Source organism: Stenella coeruleoalba, assembly GCF_951394435.1.
Source record: "Stenella coeruleoalba genome assembly, chromosome: X".
Taxonomy (NCBI): domain Eukaryota; kingdom Metazoa; phylum Chordata; class Mammalia; order Artiodactyla; family Delphinidae; genus Stenella; species Stenella coeruleoalba.
The window spans coordinates 109,980,839-109,998,872 of NC_137152.1; the positions used below are offsets into that span (position 1 = coordinate 109,980,839).

The window sequence follows — 18,034 nt, forward strand, 5'->3', positions numbered from 1 at the left end:
ACGGGAGAGGCCACAACAGTGAGAGGCCCGCGTACCGCAAAAAAAAAAAAAAAAAAAAAAATTGCTAGAGCTATACATGCGCGCGCACACACACACACACACACACACACACAAATTAATGCAGGTTAGAAAAATGGTGAAAACTGAATTAGGCCTGTAGTCTAGTCAAGAGTAATATACCAGTGTCAGTTTCCTGGTTTTGATATTATACTCTGTCTATAGAAAATGCCACCATTGGGGAAGCTGGGTGAAAGGCACAATGTCTTTTTTGTTCTATTTGTGCAACTTCCTGTGAGTCTATAATTATTTCAAAATAAAATGTTAAAAATAAATGAGATGAGGCCAAGGAGAGGTTTCAGAAATGATTGGAGGAAACAGGTTCTGCAAATGAATGACGCTTGATCCAGTCTGGAACAAAGGGTTTCTATAAAGCATAAGTCTATATTCCTGTGCCCCTTCTTTTTCAAATAATTTTTATTGCATTATACAAGTAATACTTATAGATATACATATGGATATACATACATATACATGGAGAATAAAAAGTATGTCCTCCTTCCTACTGCCTTAACCAGAGTAAACAATGTTCCGTAATTTGATATATATCTGCCCTGGTGTTTTTTATGCATTCATATCCATGCATGGTTATATTGTTGATAAAATCATGATGCAATCCAATAACCTAGTGTCTCTCAAACTTACTTTTCTTCCTTGATCATGCAGGTAGACATTTGCTCAGTGTATATGAATCTGCTGGGTTCCTTAAACACTTATACAGAGGCTACAGAGATATTCAGTGTGATGGTGAACAGGCATTTTGAGAGAGACTATTAAGGTATTAATTTAGGCCAGTCCTCCTTGTGAAAATTGGGATGAGGTCTTCGTGAATCAGCTTCATGCAGACAGCTTTTTAAAAGTCCTGACCATAACGAAGCATGCGCATTTCAATAGTCTTGAAAACGTGACGGAGTTTGGATTGGATGTGGTTTAGAAAAAGATTAGACGAAACCACGAAAAGGCTTTAAAGCCCAAAGCAAGAAAAAGGCAATGAATGAGAGCAGATTAATACCTGAGAGGACCTTGTGCGGTATCCAGGGCAAAGATAGACTAAGAGGAGTGCTTAGAAATCACTACAGAGTGAAAGGTAAGGAAAACGAGGCAATGGAGCAATTCACGAATAAAGAAATACACATGACCAGCCAATATACCCGAAAGGAAAAAAATGCGCGTGTGGGTTTCGTGAAACTCCATAGGGCAGAGTTACCATAAACATGTGAATTCTTAGAAAAGTACAGTGGGTTGGCTGGCCCGGTTTTCTGTGGAGACAGGGAGGGAGAGGAGATGGTGTAAACGGGGCAGAGGGTTCAGGGTGGGCCTTCTGTGCAGAATCAGCCCAGCGGTCCAGACCCTCACGGCCTCTACTCCTCTGCTCTAGCGCATTCTGCAAAAGGATCCCAGGGCAGCAGCGCCTTACAACGCACTCTGGCCCTCTGGCCCTGTTCTTGGGAGTCGGGCAGGAGGCGGGGCTTGCCGGCGGGGCGTGTCCCGTGGGTGGGGCTGAGTCCGCGGCGGCCAATCTGTAGCCCCAGAAAAGGGCACGGCCACGCTAGGGGCGGGGTTAAGCTGGCGGCCGCCACTCAGGGAGCAGGCGAGGGGGTGGAGCTGTCTGTGGCGGTGGCTGCTGCTGCCTCGGGAGACGGCGGAGCGGGCGGGGCGGGCTGTCGCCTCCAGGCCTCACGTCCACCTGCCCACCCGCTCCCACTGCGGTCAGTCGGCGGGGTGTGCGCCGGGCCGAACCCATGGCGGCGTCGGCGGCCCTGTCTGCGGCGGCGGCGGCTGCCATGTCGGGCCTGGCGGTGCGGCTGTCTTGCTCAGCTGCGGCCCGCGGCTCGTACGGCGCCTTCTGCAAGGGGCTCACGCGCACGCTGATCACCTTCTTCGACCTGGCCTGGCGGCTGCGCATGAACTTCCCCTACTTCTACATCGTGGCCTCGGTGATGCTCAACGTCCGCCTGCAGGTGCGGATCGAGTGAGCGCCCGCAACCACCGCGCGGCCGCGACGGCAGGGGCGCCGGCATGAAGCTCCGCGGGACTCAGGGCCGCCGGGACGCGGCGGGGGAAGGAGAAGGGGCGGCCCGGGCCCCCGGACCCTAGACCTCGGCGGAGGTCACGGCCACCGAGCCCCAAGCCCCGGCTCTGGTGACCCACGTCGCGGCCGGTGACGAACTGCACAGAAACTCGCGAAACGGGCCCTTTCCATCGAACTCGAGAAAATTACTTGAGTGCGGCCGACCTGTTGCCTCACCTTGGGCGAAGTGGGGAGCAGAAGGAAGAAATTCTGCAGCAGGAACGTGAATGACTGGCCCTGACCAAAGAGGTAGGAGGCCAGAGGTTGGACTTCGGGCTGGAGGGAGGCGGTTGCCATGACATGTAGATGTCCAGGCCCCTCGGTGGTTTGGGGGAGACGTGGAAGGGGCCCGAGAAAGCCAGCCGGGAAAGCTGCCGAGCCGCGAGCAGGCAAGGCAGGGCGGGCGCATGCCCTCCAGAGTCCCTTGTCATATTTCCAAGATGGGGGTGAGAGGCGGCGGCCTCGGCATCTTGGAGGGTCAGCCCATCACCTCCCGGCCACGGCCCCAGTGGTGTCACCTGAAAACGGGGGAGTGGAGGGAAATGGGCTCAGGGAGGCCCAGGGAAGGCCCTAGAGGAGAAAAGATGCTGCTACCCTTGTCCTCTACACGCTGGGGGGCAGCCTGGAAGGGCGGCTGTGTTCTTGGCCAAAGCCCAGGTCTGTTTCTCAGAGCTTTGCAAACCGGCCCCCTGCCTGGTCTCTGCGGCCGGGGGACTGCTCTCTGCCTGCTGCTGCTGGCCCTGTTGCTCCCCTCTCCGCTCTCCTGGGGCATCCTCCAAAGCTCCGCATCTGCGGCCACGGAAGAGCAGGAAAGGTGCATTCCTCCCCGGCCCTCCCGCCATCTCAGCCACGCTCCCTCCAGCTCCTCCCCGTGCCCTCCCGGTGCCACAGCCCTGGACGGCCTCCAGCAGCCCCCGTGTCCCAGAGGATTTGGGAAAGTGGGGATCTCCTTGAGTGGAGAGCAGCTCTCAGGCTGGAGGGCAGATGGAGAAGGGGCTTGTAGAGGAGGTGACACTTGGCGAGACAGGGACCTCTCTGGGTGGGGAGGCAGCTCTCAAGTCCCCATCTCTTTCTTTGTCTCAGGAACTGGTGTTATAGGAAGTGACCTGCCCCTTCTCTGGTCTTGTCAAGAGAGTGCCTAACCCTAACCCTGACCCTGACCCTAGAGCTGCCTGGGGAGCAGCCTAGAGAAGGGCCTGACCCACGAGGACAGGAAGGGACCAGGCAGAGACCCCGAGGGGTGGGGAGGCCCAGTGCTCCGGTTCTGACACGGGGAAGGAAGGACAGACCTAGCGACGCTCTGCGGGAGCTCTGTCCTCCCCACCTACTGGGGCTCTGGGAGGGGAGCGCTTTGCCCTTATCACACAGGTAAGAAGTGGTGGAGCCGAATCTGCCTCTGGGCCTGCACTCTCCCACCTTCTTCTGGAAGACCTAGCGCCGAGGGATGGGGGAAGGGAGCAGAGGCTCCCAGGGGACCTAGAGACAGAGGGGCCCATGGTAGGAAAAGTGGAGTGTATGGGAAGTCACAGGGAAGACCGGGGGACAGTCTGAGCTGAGATGGGCACGGGAGAGATGAGTCCCAGCACCCCCGGCGAGCAAGGTCCTCACCCACAGAGCCGGACCTCCCCACCCTGCCGCAAATCCCACCCAAGGCTGGACCAAGGGCTCCTCAGTGTTGAGTGGCACAACCCTCTCAGTTTGGGTGGTGGGACGGGAGGGTGGGTGGCTCCTGGGCACGGTGTCACCAGGAGGGGAAGGGACAGTGGTGGGTGGGGTGGGGCTGAGACCCACGCCTGACCCCATGTCTCTGTCCCCAGGCTGGCCCCTGGGCCCAGCATCTCACGGGAGAGTCTCCTCTGGATGGGCCTGCATTGGTCCTGGAGGCCTTGGCTGCGCTGCTGACTGACACCCCAGGAGCGGTGCAGAGGGGAGGCAGGACAGACCCTGGCCCTCACCCCGCACCGCTGCCACATCTGCTCGGGCGGTGGTTGCTCATGGTCGATGCACTCAGAGTTCCTGGGGCTGAGCACCCCAGCAGCCTGGTTGCCCCCAGGACAGAGCGGCCGAGCCTCACACCATGTGCCCTCCTCAGCTGCCCAGCTGGAGCCCGGGTCCCAGGTGAGGATCTCTGCCTGCCTCACCCCGGGGCCGGAGGCTGCACCGCGGCCACCACGTGCCCCCCACAGATGCCCACCGACGGGGCCTGATGGCTTCCTTCCTTGTGCCAAGTCACCCGGGAGCCCTGGTCCTGGTGGCCCTCCTCCAGCCCAACTGTGCCCACCCAGGGCCACTTCTGGGAGCCTGCCAGCCTGCGGACTGCATCCCCGGAGCTCTGGGGATAGCCTCTGAGAGACTGTGCCGCGGGGCTGCACGGGAGGAGAGCAGCAGAGGACGAGGGGCCTCCTTGGGGCTGATTTGCTGACGTGCCCCTTTCAAGCCCAGCTCTCACCCTCCAGGTGGCTCGATCCCCAGCTCCAGCCTCTTGCTGGGCCAGCCTGAGAGGGCCTGAGAATGGCACAGGGGAGGCTCTTCACTGACCGCGTGGGTGCCCGTGTGTGAGTGCGCATGTATGAGTGTGTGCGGGTGTGCGGGTGTGAGCGCGTGTGTGTGAGTGAACGTGCGGGTGTGAGCGTGTGTGTGGGTGCTTGTGCACACACACGAGTGGCTGTGCGTTGCAGCGGGCGCGGAGCTGTTGAGCAGTGAGCTGTGCAGGGTGTCCTGTCCTCCCTGGGCTCGGGGCTCAGCTAGAGCTGCCTGGGGCTGCTTCCCAACAGGGAGAATGCGCGCTGGAGGCCCAGGGGCCCGGGCTCAGAGACCCCCTCCCACCCATCGTGGGAGGGGCACGGCGGTGGCCCTGGCTGGGGCTGTCTGCGCTCTGAGGGGCTGGCCGTGGGAGGGGCTGGGGACGCGTCCTTAGCATGCGCTCCTGCCGCGGCTGTTCTTACGGTTCTGGCCCTGAGTCCTGAGCTGCTTCCGCTTCCCCACCTCTTCCTCGTCTCCCCCGCTGGGCCCTTGCTGCTTGACGGGCTCTCAGAGCACTTTATTTATTTGCCGTCTGTTTCTCAGGCAGTGGAGCTTTCACAATATCAGACACCGACTTGAATGAGACAACTTCCACTTTCCTGTGTGTGATGTACTCTGCACCGGGCAGCAGCGTCTGGTCAGAGAAATGTTCTTGTTTCGGGTGTTGTCAAATCTTGTTGTCTGTCTCAGTTAAGAAGAAAGTCCTTTGAGTTCAATCAAATAAAACCTGGAGGCCTCCTGTTTCTGCCGCCTCGGAGGAGAGAGGGGCAGCGAGCTCACCCTACTCTGGTGGCCGGGAGCTGGGGGAGGGGAGCACCCCGAGGGTTCTAAGGGGGCGGGGCTGAGGGCGGAGCTGGTGCCGGGTCAGAAGATGAGGCGAGACCCGAGCTGAGCCGGACCACTGCTCCCGTGAGGGGAAGGCAGCAGCACAGGCCTGGCCCAAGAGGTGGCACTTTGTCCCATTCACAAACTTTATTTGAATCAACTAACGCCTAGGCCTTTTCTTCATCTTAGAGGCTGGTGTTAGAAGGCGCGTAATTCAGCTGAACCCCGAGGGTGGGCTGCGGTAGGTGAGGTGGAATGGGCTGTCTGCAGATCATTTTGTGTCCCCGAAGGCCCTTCCGCAGCCGCAGGTGGCAGGGTCTCCATCACCTCCCAGCTGGCCAGGTGGTGTCTGAGTTTTGGAGAAGATCAACCTCTGGGACTGGAAACCTGCCTCCCTTACTCCCACCTTAGACGCAAGCTGTCCCGGCAGAGAAGCCAGGGCGGGGGCTCTGAGGCTGCTGCAGGGGGAGGGTGGGCCGAGGACAGAGGGCTGGGGGAGGGGCGCCTGCAGGGGAGGGCAGCACCCCCCCTCGGAGGAATGCAGGCCCATAGGACCCAGGAGAGGGGTGTCCTGAGGACTCGGGGTGTGGTCACACGAGGAGCGCAGCCTGGGGTAAGACACCTGTCGCCAAGAGCTCCGCAGGGGTCAGAGCAACTTGACAAGAGGGCCTCTTCCAGCATCCGCCAACCTAGGAGGGAGGGGTAGACTCCAGTCCCGGCCAGAGCCCCGAGCTTCCCGTCCCTTGGTCCAGATGGTCCTGTTCAGTCCCTGATGGTTCTGCACCCACTTCAGGGACCAGGTAGCCTGGCACAGCCAGATGGGAGAGAGGATCCAGCACCCAGGGCCCAAGGGACCGTGATGAGGGAGGACCGTATTCCCCCGCGAGGGAGGCAGGCAGGCTGGCGCATCACACTCTGGTTAAGAGGGGTGCCTAGGACACCAGAGACCTGCGCGCTGAGCCCAGCTCTTCCACTGACCACAGCGGAGCCCCAGGCCAGCCACGGGCACTCGTGCATTTTCAGAAAGGAGCCTTCTGGGTGCTGTGGGCCTTCAGTGTGAGGCTGTCTCTTCAACAAATGGCCCCAGGTCTCAGCCAGAGCAGCCCTGTCACCATGAGGAAAGGAAACGAACTGGCAGGTGATGAGAGCCTGCCGAGCTCCAGGCACCATGCCTTAACCTCATTATCCCCATGGCCACCTTCTGGAGGAGGTCACCACTAGGATGTCACTGAGGTTGAACCTCGAGCTGGCCTCAGCTCCTCACCCTTCCCCGCTCCTTGGGTTGCACGTTCTGCCCACTGTTCCCACAGCCAGAGCCCTTTTGAGGACGCGGCCTTGAGAGAGTAAGGCGTCTCTGGGACTATCTGGACCGAATATGTGACTGAATTCCATTAAGACCTCTACAGACTTTAAAGATTCTGCCAGGTGGGTGGGGAGAGCTGCTTGTCTTGTGGCCTCAAGACAAGCCTCATCTGTAAGTTCGTTTGCTTAGTAACCGTGCCCCCTTCCCAGTCTGGAGTGGTCTGCTTCTTTCTAGGTCTCTCCTTGCCTTCTGTGTACAGGACCAGTTTGCAAACCAGCACCACGGTTATCCCCATTTTTCAGAGAAACTGAGTCTCGGAGCCCAGTCTGAACTAGAAGCCCAAGCAGAAGCTGTTTTCCTGAGGCCCCAGTGCCTCTTGCAGGGGCAGGGAATTAGGCTGGAGGGGTGGTGCAAGGACACAGTCTGAAGGCGACCCTGGTCTTTCTGGGTAGGGGCCAGGGGCCAGATAAGGAACCCAGGGCTTGGGGGCGGAGCTGGGAGCCTTAGCAACGTGGAGCTCCCCATTGGAGCAGCTGGGGCCACGCTGAGGTGGGGCCACCTGTCTTCTTACGAACCTCCCACCTCTGCAGACTGACTGGGATCCAAGCAGCTGAGTCAAGGGAGGGCGAAAGAGCAGCTGAGAGGGCAGTTCCAGGAGGGCCAGTCAGAACCCAATACAGTCAGAACACGAGAGAGAGAAACGGCATACAGAGTCCCAGCCCAGCCCACCCCGAGGGAAACTGCCCAGTTTCGGATGAATTTTCACTTTGTGTGCATGTCCTTTATATACATAAAATTAGGAACATATGACTTTTTTCACTTTATGACATAAACACTTCCTGCTCATCTTCCTGTGTGATGAAGTACGCTTCTGCTTCCAAAGCCACAGAGTATCTCTGGTATGAAGCTCTCATCATGTATTTTGCACTGCCTCTTGCTTGTTTTCCTTTGTTGTTGTTTGTTTGGGGGGTTGAGTTTGAGGTTGTTGTTGGCTTTGGTTTGCTTTTGTGGTTTTTATTGGGTTTTACTGATGACGCGGTGACAGGTGTCCTCGTGGATAAATGCTGTGCTGCAGTCATGGTCGATCTCTTACCATACACTCCTGCACGTGGGCCGCAGGGTAGGCACGCCTCAGGGGTTTGACACCCTCCAGAGCAGCGGTGCCACGTTACTGTGCTCATGCCACTCAGGAGTGAGACTGTTGTGATACAAGGGTGGCAATTGTGGGTCACAACACGTTTCAAAATCTGTTACTGCCTTTCCTGCCTCAAGCTGGGTGCATTTCTCTCTCCTCAAGATCAGTGTAATCTTTCATTTAACTCATCATTGCCCTCAAACTCTTCCTTTCCCATCATCCCCAGTTCACGGCTAGAATTAAATCCACTCTCCAGTTGTCCTGGGATAAAGTCGTGGTTCCTTTCTTCCTGCTCCTCACCTTTGCCTGTAGCGAAGTCTCAAGACAGGTTTTGAATCTCTCAATTGGATAAGCCAAATTGTTTATTTTGATATTTTATTTTGCATGCCTTTCAACACATATCAAAATTACATTTTTTTCATATGTTCATTGGCCATTTGTAGTTTTCTTTTAAATTGTAGGGAGTAATTTTTTTATTGAGATATAATTGACATATAAATTGTGTACCTTTAAGGTGTACACATGTTGGTTTGGTACATTTATATATTGCAATTTGATTACCACCAGTAGTGTTAGCTCACACCTCCATCACATCACATAATTATCATTTCTTTTTTGTAGTATGAATCATTAAGATCTAGTCTCTTAGCAACTTTGAAGTTCATGATACAATATTGTTGACTATAATCGCTATGCTGTGCATTAGATCTCCAGAACTTATTCATCTACTTGTTGCAAGTGTGTATCCTTAAATAACTGATCCCTGATTTTCCCGCCTCCCAGCCCCTGCTAACCATCATTCTACTCTCTGTTTGGCTTTCTTGGATTCTACATAATGTAACATCATATAGTATTTGTCTTTTTCTGTTGTTCTTGTCTCACTTAGCATAATGCCCTCAAGGTCCATCCATGTTGTCACAATTGGAAGGACTTCCTTCTTTTTCCACTACTGAATAATATTCCTTTGTGTGTGTGTGTGTGTGTGTGTGTGTGTGTGTGTGTGTGTGTATCTCACATCTTCTTTATCCATTCATCCACTGATGGATAATTAACCTTTTTTATTTTTAAATAGCCACACCACGTGGCTTGTGGGATCTCACTTCCCCAACCAGGGATTGAACCCGGGCCATGGTAGTGAAAGCCCAGTATGCTAACCACTAGGCCACCAGCGAACTCCCCACTGATGGATACTTAGATTGTTTCCATGTCTTGGCTATTGTGTATAATGTTGCAATAAACATGGGAGTTCAGATATCTTTTTGATATCCTGTTTTCATTTCCTTTAAATATATACTCGGAAGTGGAATTGCTGGACCATATGGCAGTTCTGTTTTTAAAACCTAGAACCTAGGGACATGGAGTTGTCCTGGTGCTGAGGCCAGCCTGCCTGTGGTTCAGGGTGAAGTCGGGTGCTCACTTCCCTCTCCTGCCAGGGCACAGACAAGTACTCAACAAACAATAGAATTAATGCAATCAGCACGGATGCCACTTTCCCCAGCAAACTTTCTCAGTTTAATGGATTCCCACCAACAAAATGACGCTTTCTCAGTGTCCCCCAAGTCATCCCTTCAGTGCCAGACTCGGGGGCAGGTTTTTAGGGCACAAAGGTGAGCAAGTTCAACGTGGCCCCTGCCCTCCGACCGGGGACAGATCCATGGTTCTTCCACTTGGCTTCAAATACACAGGCGTTTGTGAAAAAAAAACAAATTCACCCTTAGCTCAGGGTGATGCACCGTAGGGGAAATCTGGAAAGGCATCTGCTGCAGGAGCAGCTGGGGAAATGCAGGGCCGGGAAGCGCCCCCGTGGGCCTTCTCTGCCCCTGTCTTCCCCACTTGGGATCAATGCACAGACGGAGCCGCCTCTGCCGCCCAGACCAGGGGTGCTGTGGGGGGACAAGGGGACTGAGAGGTACCTGGTGGGAGCCCTGGCTGCCTGGGGCACTCTCCCTCTGCAGGGTCCCCCTCCTCCGGAAGACGGGCACCGCCCTGGTCAGAGGCCCGAGCGTGGTCACCGCAGCCTGGTCACGCGCCACAGGAGATGATGCACGAGGTCTGCTTCTGTCGAAGCCGCTGCCTCACAGATGCCCTCTAGTCAAAGTGACCTCTCAGGGCCTGAGCCTCCTGCTGTCGGTTCTCAGCCTCGGTGCCCCCAGGGAACCCTGCTGCCACCCTAGGAGGTGACACGGGCCCCATGCTCCAGTCCCTGGGTGCGCAATGTGCAGGGCCCACCTCCGTGGCCGTCCAGCCAATGAGGGTGCAGCAGGTAGGCTCCTGTGGCCGCTAAGAGGAGGTGGGCGGGGACATCCTGGCTCCTCCCATCATTGGTGAGGGTGCCAATTTGGTGGCCATAGGGAAATGGGCTGGGGTCTATGCCCTGTGTGTGCTTCAGGGGGATGAGGGGCTCCTCTGTGGGGTCCTTGGGAGGATGGGAGACTGGCATGGAAGGTGGGGCTTTTTGATCAGAGATACAGCCCTAGAAGAAGCTGGGGGATCTGCACCCTCCTCACTATGATTCTCTTTTTTCTGCTTCATGGATCACATCCTCTGTGAATGGGAAGTAGGGAGACCAGCAAAGGCCTGGTCTAAACCCCCTAGACATACATACCATGACCAAGTGGCATTTATCCCAGGAACGCAAAGTTGGTTTCCGTCTCTATCTATATGCTTTTCATGGATATTTCAAAAAAAATGGAATCATACGATATGTGACCTTTTATATCTGGCTTCTTTAACTTAGGATAATATTTTGGCAGTTCATTCACATTATTGTATTATCAGTACCTTTTTCCTTTTATGGCTGAATAATATTCCATTTTATGGATATATGACATTTATCTATTCATATGTTGATGGACATTTGTGTTGCTTCCACCTTTTGGCCATTGTGAATAGCCCTACTATGGACATTCAAGTACAAGTCTGTTTGAACACCTGATTTCAATTTTGGGGGTCCACATCTAGGAGTGGAATTGCTGGATCACTTGGTAGTTCTATATTTAACTTATTGAGAAACCACCAAACTGTTTTACATAGAAGCTGCGCCATTTACAGTCTCACTCAGTAATGTATGATGGTTCCACATGCTCTCTAACAGTTGTTATTTTTCTTTTTTTAATTTATGGCTATCCTAGTATGTGTGAAGTAGTATCTCATTGTAATTCTCATTTGCATTTCCCTAGGGTTAATGATGTGGAGCATCTGTTCATTTGCTTGGTGGCCATTTATACGTCTTCTTTGCAGAAATATTAAGTACTTAGGGATAAATTTGACAAAAGGTCTGCAAGACCTGTACACTGAAAACTACAGAAGAAATTAAATAATACATACATAAATAAATGGAGTGATATACCATGCTCACAGATTTGAAAACTCAGTGTTGCTGGATGTCAGCTCTACCAAACTGATCTATAGATTCAGTGCATTCCCAATAAAATCACAGTAGGACTTTTAAAAGAAATTGACATTGACAAAGTGATTCCAACATTTCTATAGAAATGCAAAAGGCTAAGGACAGCCAAAAAATTTTGAAAAAGAACAAAGATGCAGGATTTACACTACATTTCAGGACTTAGTATAGAACCACAATAATCCAGGCAGTGTGGTATTGGCATTAAGATAGATTTAGAGATCAATGGAACAGAACAGAGAGTTCAGAATATACTCACAACTATATGGACAATTGACTTTTGACTGAGGTGCCAAGGCAATACAATGGAGAAAAAGATAACATTGTCAACAAAGTACTGGAAACATTGGAAAAGCACATCTTTAAAACCAAACTTGACTTAAAAATTTTTTTTAATTTATTTATGTATTTATTTTGCTGTGCTGGGTCTTAGTTGCAGCACGTGGGATCTTTGCTGCCACGTGCAAAACTTGACTCTTACATCATATACAAAAATTAACTCGATATCATGACATACATATGAGATAAAACCATAATACATGCCACCTGCGAATTACTGCAGTTCAGTATTGCACTGCTGGGTGCCCTTTCCCCGATGCCAATTTTAATAAAAAGTTAGATTCTATCACCCTGGGGATCACAGCGGAATGGCTAAAGCAGAGGCTCTACAACCTCACGTTGACACCCACTCCCTCCACTCCCTTCCTGTGTCCCAAAACCTCTCTTCTCTTTCTTCTCTTCCCCTTATCAAAACTGGCTGTGCACGGGTGCTGTCCCCATGTCTGAAGGCCTTGGCAACACAACACCCTCCAGTGGTTTCTGATGTAGTTCACGGAATCCACCAGGAGATGGCGCTGCTCCACTAGCGCCGGCCAGCCTCGGGCTGGAGCGTGGAGCTTTCACCCAGCTTTGGCAGAATTCGCTTTCTGTAAATGAACAAACCATGAGGACGAGATATATAGGTTTTCGAGTTATACGAGGTGCAAGATCTTGGGCAAATAAGAACCTATGAACTGATTACGTGCTTCCGATTTCCATGCACGCTACAACAAGACTTGCAGATGCATCCGGCGGGCAGGGCATCCCAGTAAGTCACCAGGGACTTTTCAGAACACCATCAGTACTGGAGATGGGCCGTCCCATCTTTAAACCAGACGCACGGCGGGTGGAGCAGGCTTGGGAGGGAGAAACCAGCTGGGCTCGAACCCGGCGTCTTCAGGTTACGAGCGGAGTCACTTTGGCCAGGTCCTTCAGGCTCTCTGCGCTTCGCTTCCTTCATCTGCGAGATGATTAGTAAATCCCAGGTTCTCTGAGGAATCGGTGAACTAACGCACGTCAGTCAGTGAACACCGAGCACGGTGGCTGACACGTGGGAGAGGTTCGAACACGAGGACTCGCCTTTATTAATGATCAGCCTGATTCGGAGCTAGTCGGACGAGCTGCTCAGTCTCAGGACGTCAAAAGGCAGCACTGCGTCAGGGTCAAGGGCGCAAACTGTCGTTGGACACAGCAGCCCTACCACTTAATCAGGGAGGCGGGATGGCCCTGGCCTCTCTGAGCCGCAGCGCCGTGACCGGTCCAATTGGCGTGGGTAGCACCCAGCTGGCGGGCTGTCGCGGGGTCCTAGGCGGCCGCGAGCGTGGGGAGGGCCTGGCTCGTGGGAAGGCTGGGTGGGTGGCGGCTGCCGTGGGAACCCGGCCGCAGGTGCGGCGCCGCCGCGCACCGCCCGGAATCAAAGGTCTCCTTGCGCCCGGTCCGCGCCTAGTTCCCCCAGTTCTCCTCTGCTCGCCCTCAGCCACACAGAGGCGGTAGCCGAGCTCCAAAGGGAGAAAAGGAAACGGGAAACACAGGCGATTCTATCCATCAACATTTCCCCGGATTTGGAAAAGACAAAGCCACCCTGTGACTTTGATGGCGGTACTACCGCTGAAATCCGCGGTGGGCCTTCCTGAAGCTCACAGCCTGCCTCCGCTGCCTCCCAGCTTTGCTGGAAACGTCCAGAGGCCTAGTTCGCTGGAACCTTTAACCTCGCACCGCCTCTTAGAGCTGTCTCTCCTCGCCAGTGCCTCTGGGAGGACAACTGAAGGACAAGAGCCCGGCCACATTCCTGTCCCCACTCCGTCCTTCTTGTGACCTCACCTTGTCAGGGAGAAGCCGGCCTTGTAATGCTTTGTGCAGTTCCCTGTCCCTGCTTCCCGAGGTCGCTCCAAACCGGGCCCAGTTGTCCATTCAGTCCAGCCAGTGAGGCTCTGGAGCTTGTTGGTAGTGCGAAGAATTTTGAACCCCAGCATTTCAGAAACCGAAGATAGTCTTCAGGTTCGCTTGTAGTTGCTTTAAACAGAAGGCAACAAACAAACAAATCAACCAAACAGATTTAACAAAAAGTCTGGTTTGGTTTCATCGTCATCGCTAATAGTATTGTGACCACCTAGAGGGTGGGATAGGGAGGGTGGGAGGGAGACACAAAAGGGAGGAGATATGGGGATATATGTATATGTATAGCTGATTCACTTTGTTATACAGCAGAAACTTAGACAACAACATAAAGCAATTATACTCCAATAAAGATGTTAAAAAAATAATAATATTTATTGGACCCTGAAGAGGAACAAGGTTCTGGCCTAGGCACCTCATAGTACTGGATTCTACAACACTCTTTATAGACAATATAGATGAAACAGAGCAGCTTGTGTCAGATAAACATAAGGCATTCAAGGAACAACCAAGTTTTTTTTTTTAATCTTGAAAGCTTCCCCCCCCCAAGCTTTTAAATCTGGCTTCAAGCAGAGCAATAGAATAAATGTATTAAAATTATGCCAGAAAGATGGTAGTTGGAGGGGAGGAAGTAGGTTAGACAAGGAGAGGCATTTTATAGCCACATCCTCAATCATTTTCCGGGTCCAAGCTGTCCTCATGTCTTGCCTGGATGATGGCGACAGCCTCCTCCTACCTGGAAGCCTTTTGCCCCTCTACACAGCAGCAAGGTTGAGTTTTTTAAAACGTGAATCACGTTTCTTCCCTGCTTAAAGCCCTAGGATTCCACACTTAAACTACGCAGCAAACACCATCCTTGTGTTCTCTCGTGCTCCCCCAACACTCCTGCCACATGTGCCTTGGGAGGAGCTGTCCCTTTTGAACCCCGATCATCTCATGGGACCTCCTTCTTGTCATTCAGACCTCAGCTTAACGTGACATCTCAAAGAGGCCCTTCCTGACTACCCTCTGCTTCATTTGCTCAGTTCTTTGTCGCACAGGACTTATTTGAGATGAGTTATTGATCACCTGGCTCTCACTAGAGAGCGTGTATCCCAGGAGGGCAGCGTCCTTGTCTGTCCTGCCCCCCAGCTGTCCCCAACACTTAAACGGTGCCTGAGAAACAGTGGTTTAATGATGATCAAGATAATCCCACCACCTTTTCCCCTTTCCCTAAACATACAGTGATTTTCCACCTGGTTTTGTGACACTTCACGGTGACTTTACGCTTGTAAGTGGAAAAGGGAGCAGGATGTGAACCCTTGTACTTGAGAAACCTTAGATAAGTGCTTTGACTTTTTGAAACTTCAACTTGACTTACACTCTACTTACCCTGTGGGCTGTGAGGATTAGATAATAAATGTGAAATCTCTTATGAACTGCAAAGCACTGTACTAGGCCACCATAGTCGAACTGCTCCCTCATTTTTTTTTTATTGAAGTAGAGTTGATTTCCAATATTGTGTTAGTTTCAAGTGTACAACATAGTGATTCAGGGTTTGTTTGTTTTTTTTGCAGATTCTTTTCCATTATAGGTTATTAGCAGGTATTGAATATTGTTCCCTGTGCTATACAGTAGGTCCTTGTGGCTTATCTATTTTATGTATAGTAGTTTGTTGATCCCAGACTCCTAATTCACTCCGCCCCCCGCTCCTTTCCCCTTTGGTAGCCATAAGTTTGTTTTCTATGTCTGTGGGGAAAGGAAGCCAAGAAAAAAAATTCTTTTAAGTGATAGCAAGTCAACAGAGATCTGCCTACTGCACCCAGCTATAAAGCACAAATATTAAACAATATGTAAATGCATTGATTTTAAGGAGACAAAATTCCAATATGCTTTTAGGAGAGGGAATAGGCGTTGAACAGTGTTGAAAAACTTCTTTCAGTGGATATTTTCCTTTTTAAAATTGTTCTCTCCTGTTTGTCAAATTGCTGGGCCTTGAGAATTTAAAATGAGCTCGTAGCAGCCTTGTTTCCGTGTTTTTCAGTCCTTCGCCTTCCCTAGAGTCTACACTACATGAACTGCCTTCAAACAGACAATAGTATTGCTTATCATCTTTGTCTTCTGTAGTTTTTTTAAACCTGGGATAGAATTTTTTGAAATTCTATTCACATAATCAATTACCCCAATTATTTTAAATTTCAATAGTGACTACAGAATTATGTTATAATGTAATGGAAATGTCTTGATTCTTTTAGACATTTGCGGGTTTTCATAGAGACAACCTAGTAGTTCCAGCACTGTAAGCTCTGGGGTGAGGTGCCCTAGGTTGGAATTCCAACTGTCATGTTGGGAGGATTCAGTGAAAATCGTATATGTGCAATGCCTCAGACACAGTAAATGCTCAGTCATAACTATTCTATGGAATTTTGCCTCATCTTAGAATCTTAGATCAATAAAATGTTTAATGTTCTCCCAGATACATTCTACATGTGTCATTCAGTAGTTTAAGGCATCTTAACTTACCAGAAGCATAAAAAAACCAAACACATAACTAGTTTTTACTGCATAATAATGTTAAAGTGTACTTAAGAGTTTTGAAGGACACTGTCCCGCATATGAGAAAAATCAAGTTTACCATGAAACCTGAATTCTATGACATTGCAAACTGAAAAAAGAACTATCCCCAAACCTCCACTCACTCATTTGTTTAACTTGCCATTATATTCCATTTCAGTCAGAATAATCTTTATTTCAAAATATCATTTTAATTATACAAAATTATAAAAATCTAGCAAAGCCAGAGATATGGATATATTTTCCTGGAGGTTCACATGTCAATTTTTATTCACAATGTCTTTTTCAATACAATTTACAACCTCATCCCCATTTCCAGTCTGATTATACAAATGCTAAGTGGCAGAAAGGTCTGGAATAAATATATCAAAAAAAAGTGGGGTGGGAGCTGTGAAACTAAGTTGCATTCAACAGGTTCTATGAGGGTGGGGTTAAGTGTCTGGGAAATAAAAAAGCGTAAGACACATAAAATAAGCTACAAGGATATATGTAGCAATACAGGGAATATAGCAAATATTTTATAACAGTAAATGGAGTATAACCTTTAAAACTTGTAAATCACTATATTGTACACCTGTAACATATAATAGTGTATATCAACTATACTTCAATTTTAAAAAAGAGTAAGACAAACTACTATATATAAAATAGATAAACAACAAGATCCTACTGTATAGCACAGGGAACGATATTCAACATCTTGTAATAAAGTGTAATGAAAAAGAATAAATATATGTATATTTATACATATATACATATATGTATAACTGAATCACTTTGCTGTACACCAGAAACTAACACAACATTGTAAATTAACTATAGTCTAATAAAAACATTATTTTTAAAAAGTAAGATATAGTAAGTAGAAGTTGGTGTTTTGTTTTTTGTTTTTTAAAGATTTTTTTGATGTGGACCATTTTTAAAGTCTTTTATGGAATTTGTTACAACATTGCTTCTGTTTTATGTTTTTTTGGTTTTGTGGTCCCAAGGCATGTAGGATCTTAGCTCCCTAACCAGGGATCAGACATGTACCCCCTGCATTGGAAGGCAAAGTCTGAACCCCTGGACCGCAAGGGAAGTCCCTGGAAGTTTTTTGGTTTTTAATTTTTTAAAACCATTTATTTATTTAGGCTCCTCCGGGTCTTCATTGTGGCATGCAGGATCTTAGTTGCAGCACGCGGGCTTCTTAGTTGCGACATGTGGGATCTAGTTCCCCGACCAGGGATCGAACCCGGGCCCCCTGCTTTGGGATCACGGAGTCTTACCCACTGGACCACCAGGGAAGTCCCAGTAGTTGGAAGTTTTTAGCTAAAGTTCTTTCAATGTCTTCTTTGCCTTTTGCTCCAAGTTTAAGAATGCACGTGAGCTCAGTTAAATGAAAGTTTCCCTTTTTGTCAATTGTCTCTGAACAGCTCATCCACTTCTTCATCTACCAACTGAACTCCCATTGTCGTCAGATCTCTCTTGGATAATCCTCCTGAATGGTGCCTACTGCTTCATTCTTGCATTCAAGAATGCAAGAGCATTCTTCTGGATCTGCACCATTTAACTTCTCACCAAACACCAGGAGGAGCAAGGTGAAATTTATGGGCCCTGGGACCTCATTCATCATGGCATTGAGGTATGCATCAGCTGGATTCTTCCCTGGAGAAACAAACACATCACGCAAGTTTTCCTTGATGAAACCATCTCTGTTCTGATCAATTACATTGGAGGCCTCTTTGAACACTTGAATCTGTCGTTGGTCAAATATGGCAAACACATTGGAGGTGGCGAACTGAGGACATTTCTTGGTGGTCTTAGTCTTTGCCATTTTGCTCTATGTGGTGGCTGTTTAACTCTGGGAATCGGTCCTTCAGAAGTTGCAGTTAATCTTGTCCAAACTCAGTCCCATTAAAGCATGAATGAATATCCCAGTCAGCCACTGTAGAAGTCTCTTCAACAGAG

General features: G+C 50.3%; 2 protein-coding genes across 4 annotated transcripts; one reads left to right on the plus strand and one right to left on the minus strand.

Moving 5' to 3' along the window:
- The first annotated feature begins 1,669 nt into the window (after positions 1 to 1,669).
- Positions 1,670 to 17,544, plus strand: LOC307180718 (small integral membrane protein 10-like protein 2A). 3 transcript variants are annotated; one of them, XM_079911103.1, is made up of 2 exons: positions 1,670 to 2,377; positions 17,500 to 17,544. In XM_079911103.1, the coding sequence occupies exon 1, from the start codon at positions 1,800 to 1,802 to the stop codon at positions 2,031 to 2,033; it is 234 nt and encodes a 77-aa protein (XP_079767229.1). In that variant the 5' UTR covers positions 1,670 to 1,799; the 3' UTR covers positions 2,034 to 2,377; positions 17,500 to 17,544. The 3 variants fall into 3 exon arrangements, with proteins under 3 accessions (XP_079767229.1, XP_079767227.1, XP_079767228.1); XM_079911101.1 differs by lacking the exon at positions 17,500 to 17,544 and adding an exon at positions 3,946 to 4,924; XM_079911102.1 differs by lacking the exon at positions 17,500 to 17,544 and adding an exon at positions 2,799 to 2,815.
- LOC307180659 (myosin regulatory light chain RLC-A-like) lies at positions 17,541 to 17,900 on the minus strand (the record flags this gene model as incomplete). The annotated part of the gene is made up of 1 exon (XM_079911020.1): positions 17,541 to 17,900. The coding sequence occupies one exon, from the start codon at positions 17,898 to 17,900 to the stop codon at positions 17,541 to 17,543; it is 360 nt and encodes a 119-aa protein (XP_079767146.1).
- Positions 17,901 to 18,034: the final 134 nt, after the last annotated feature.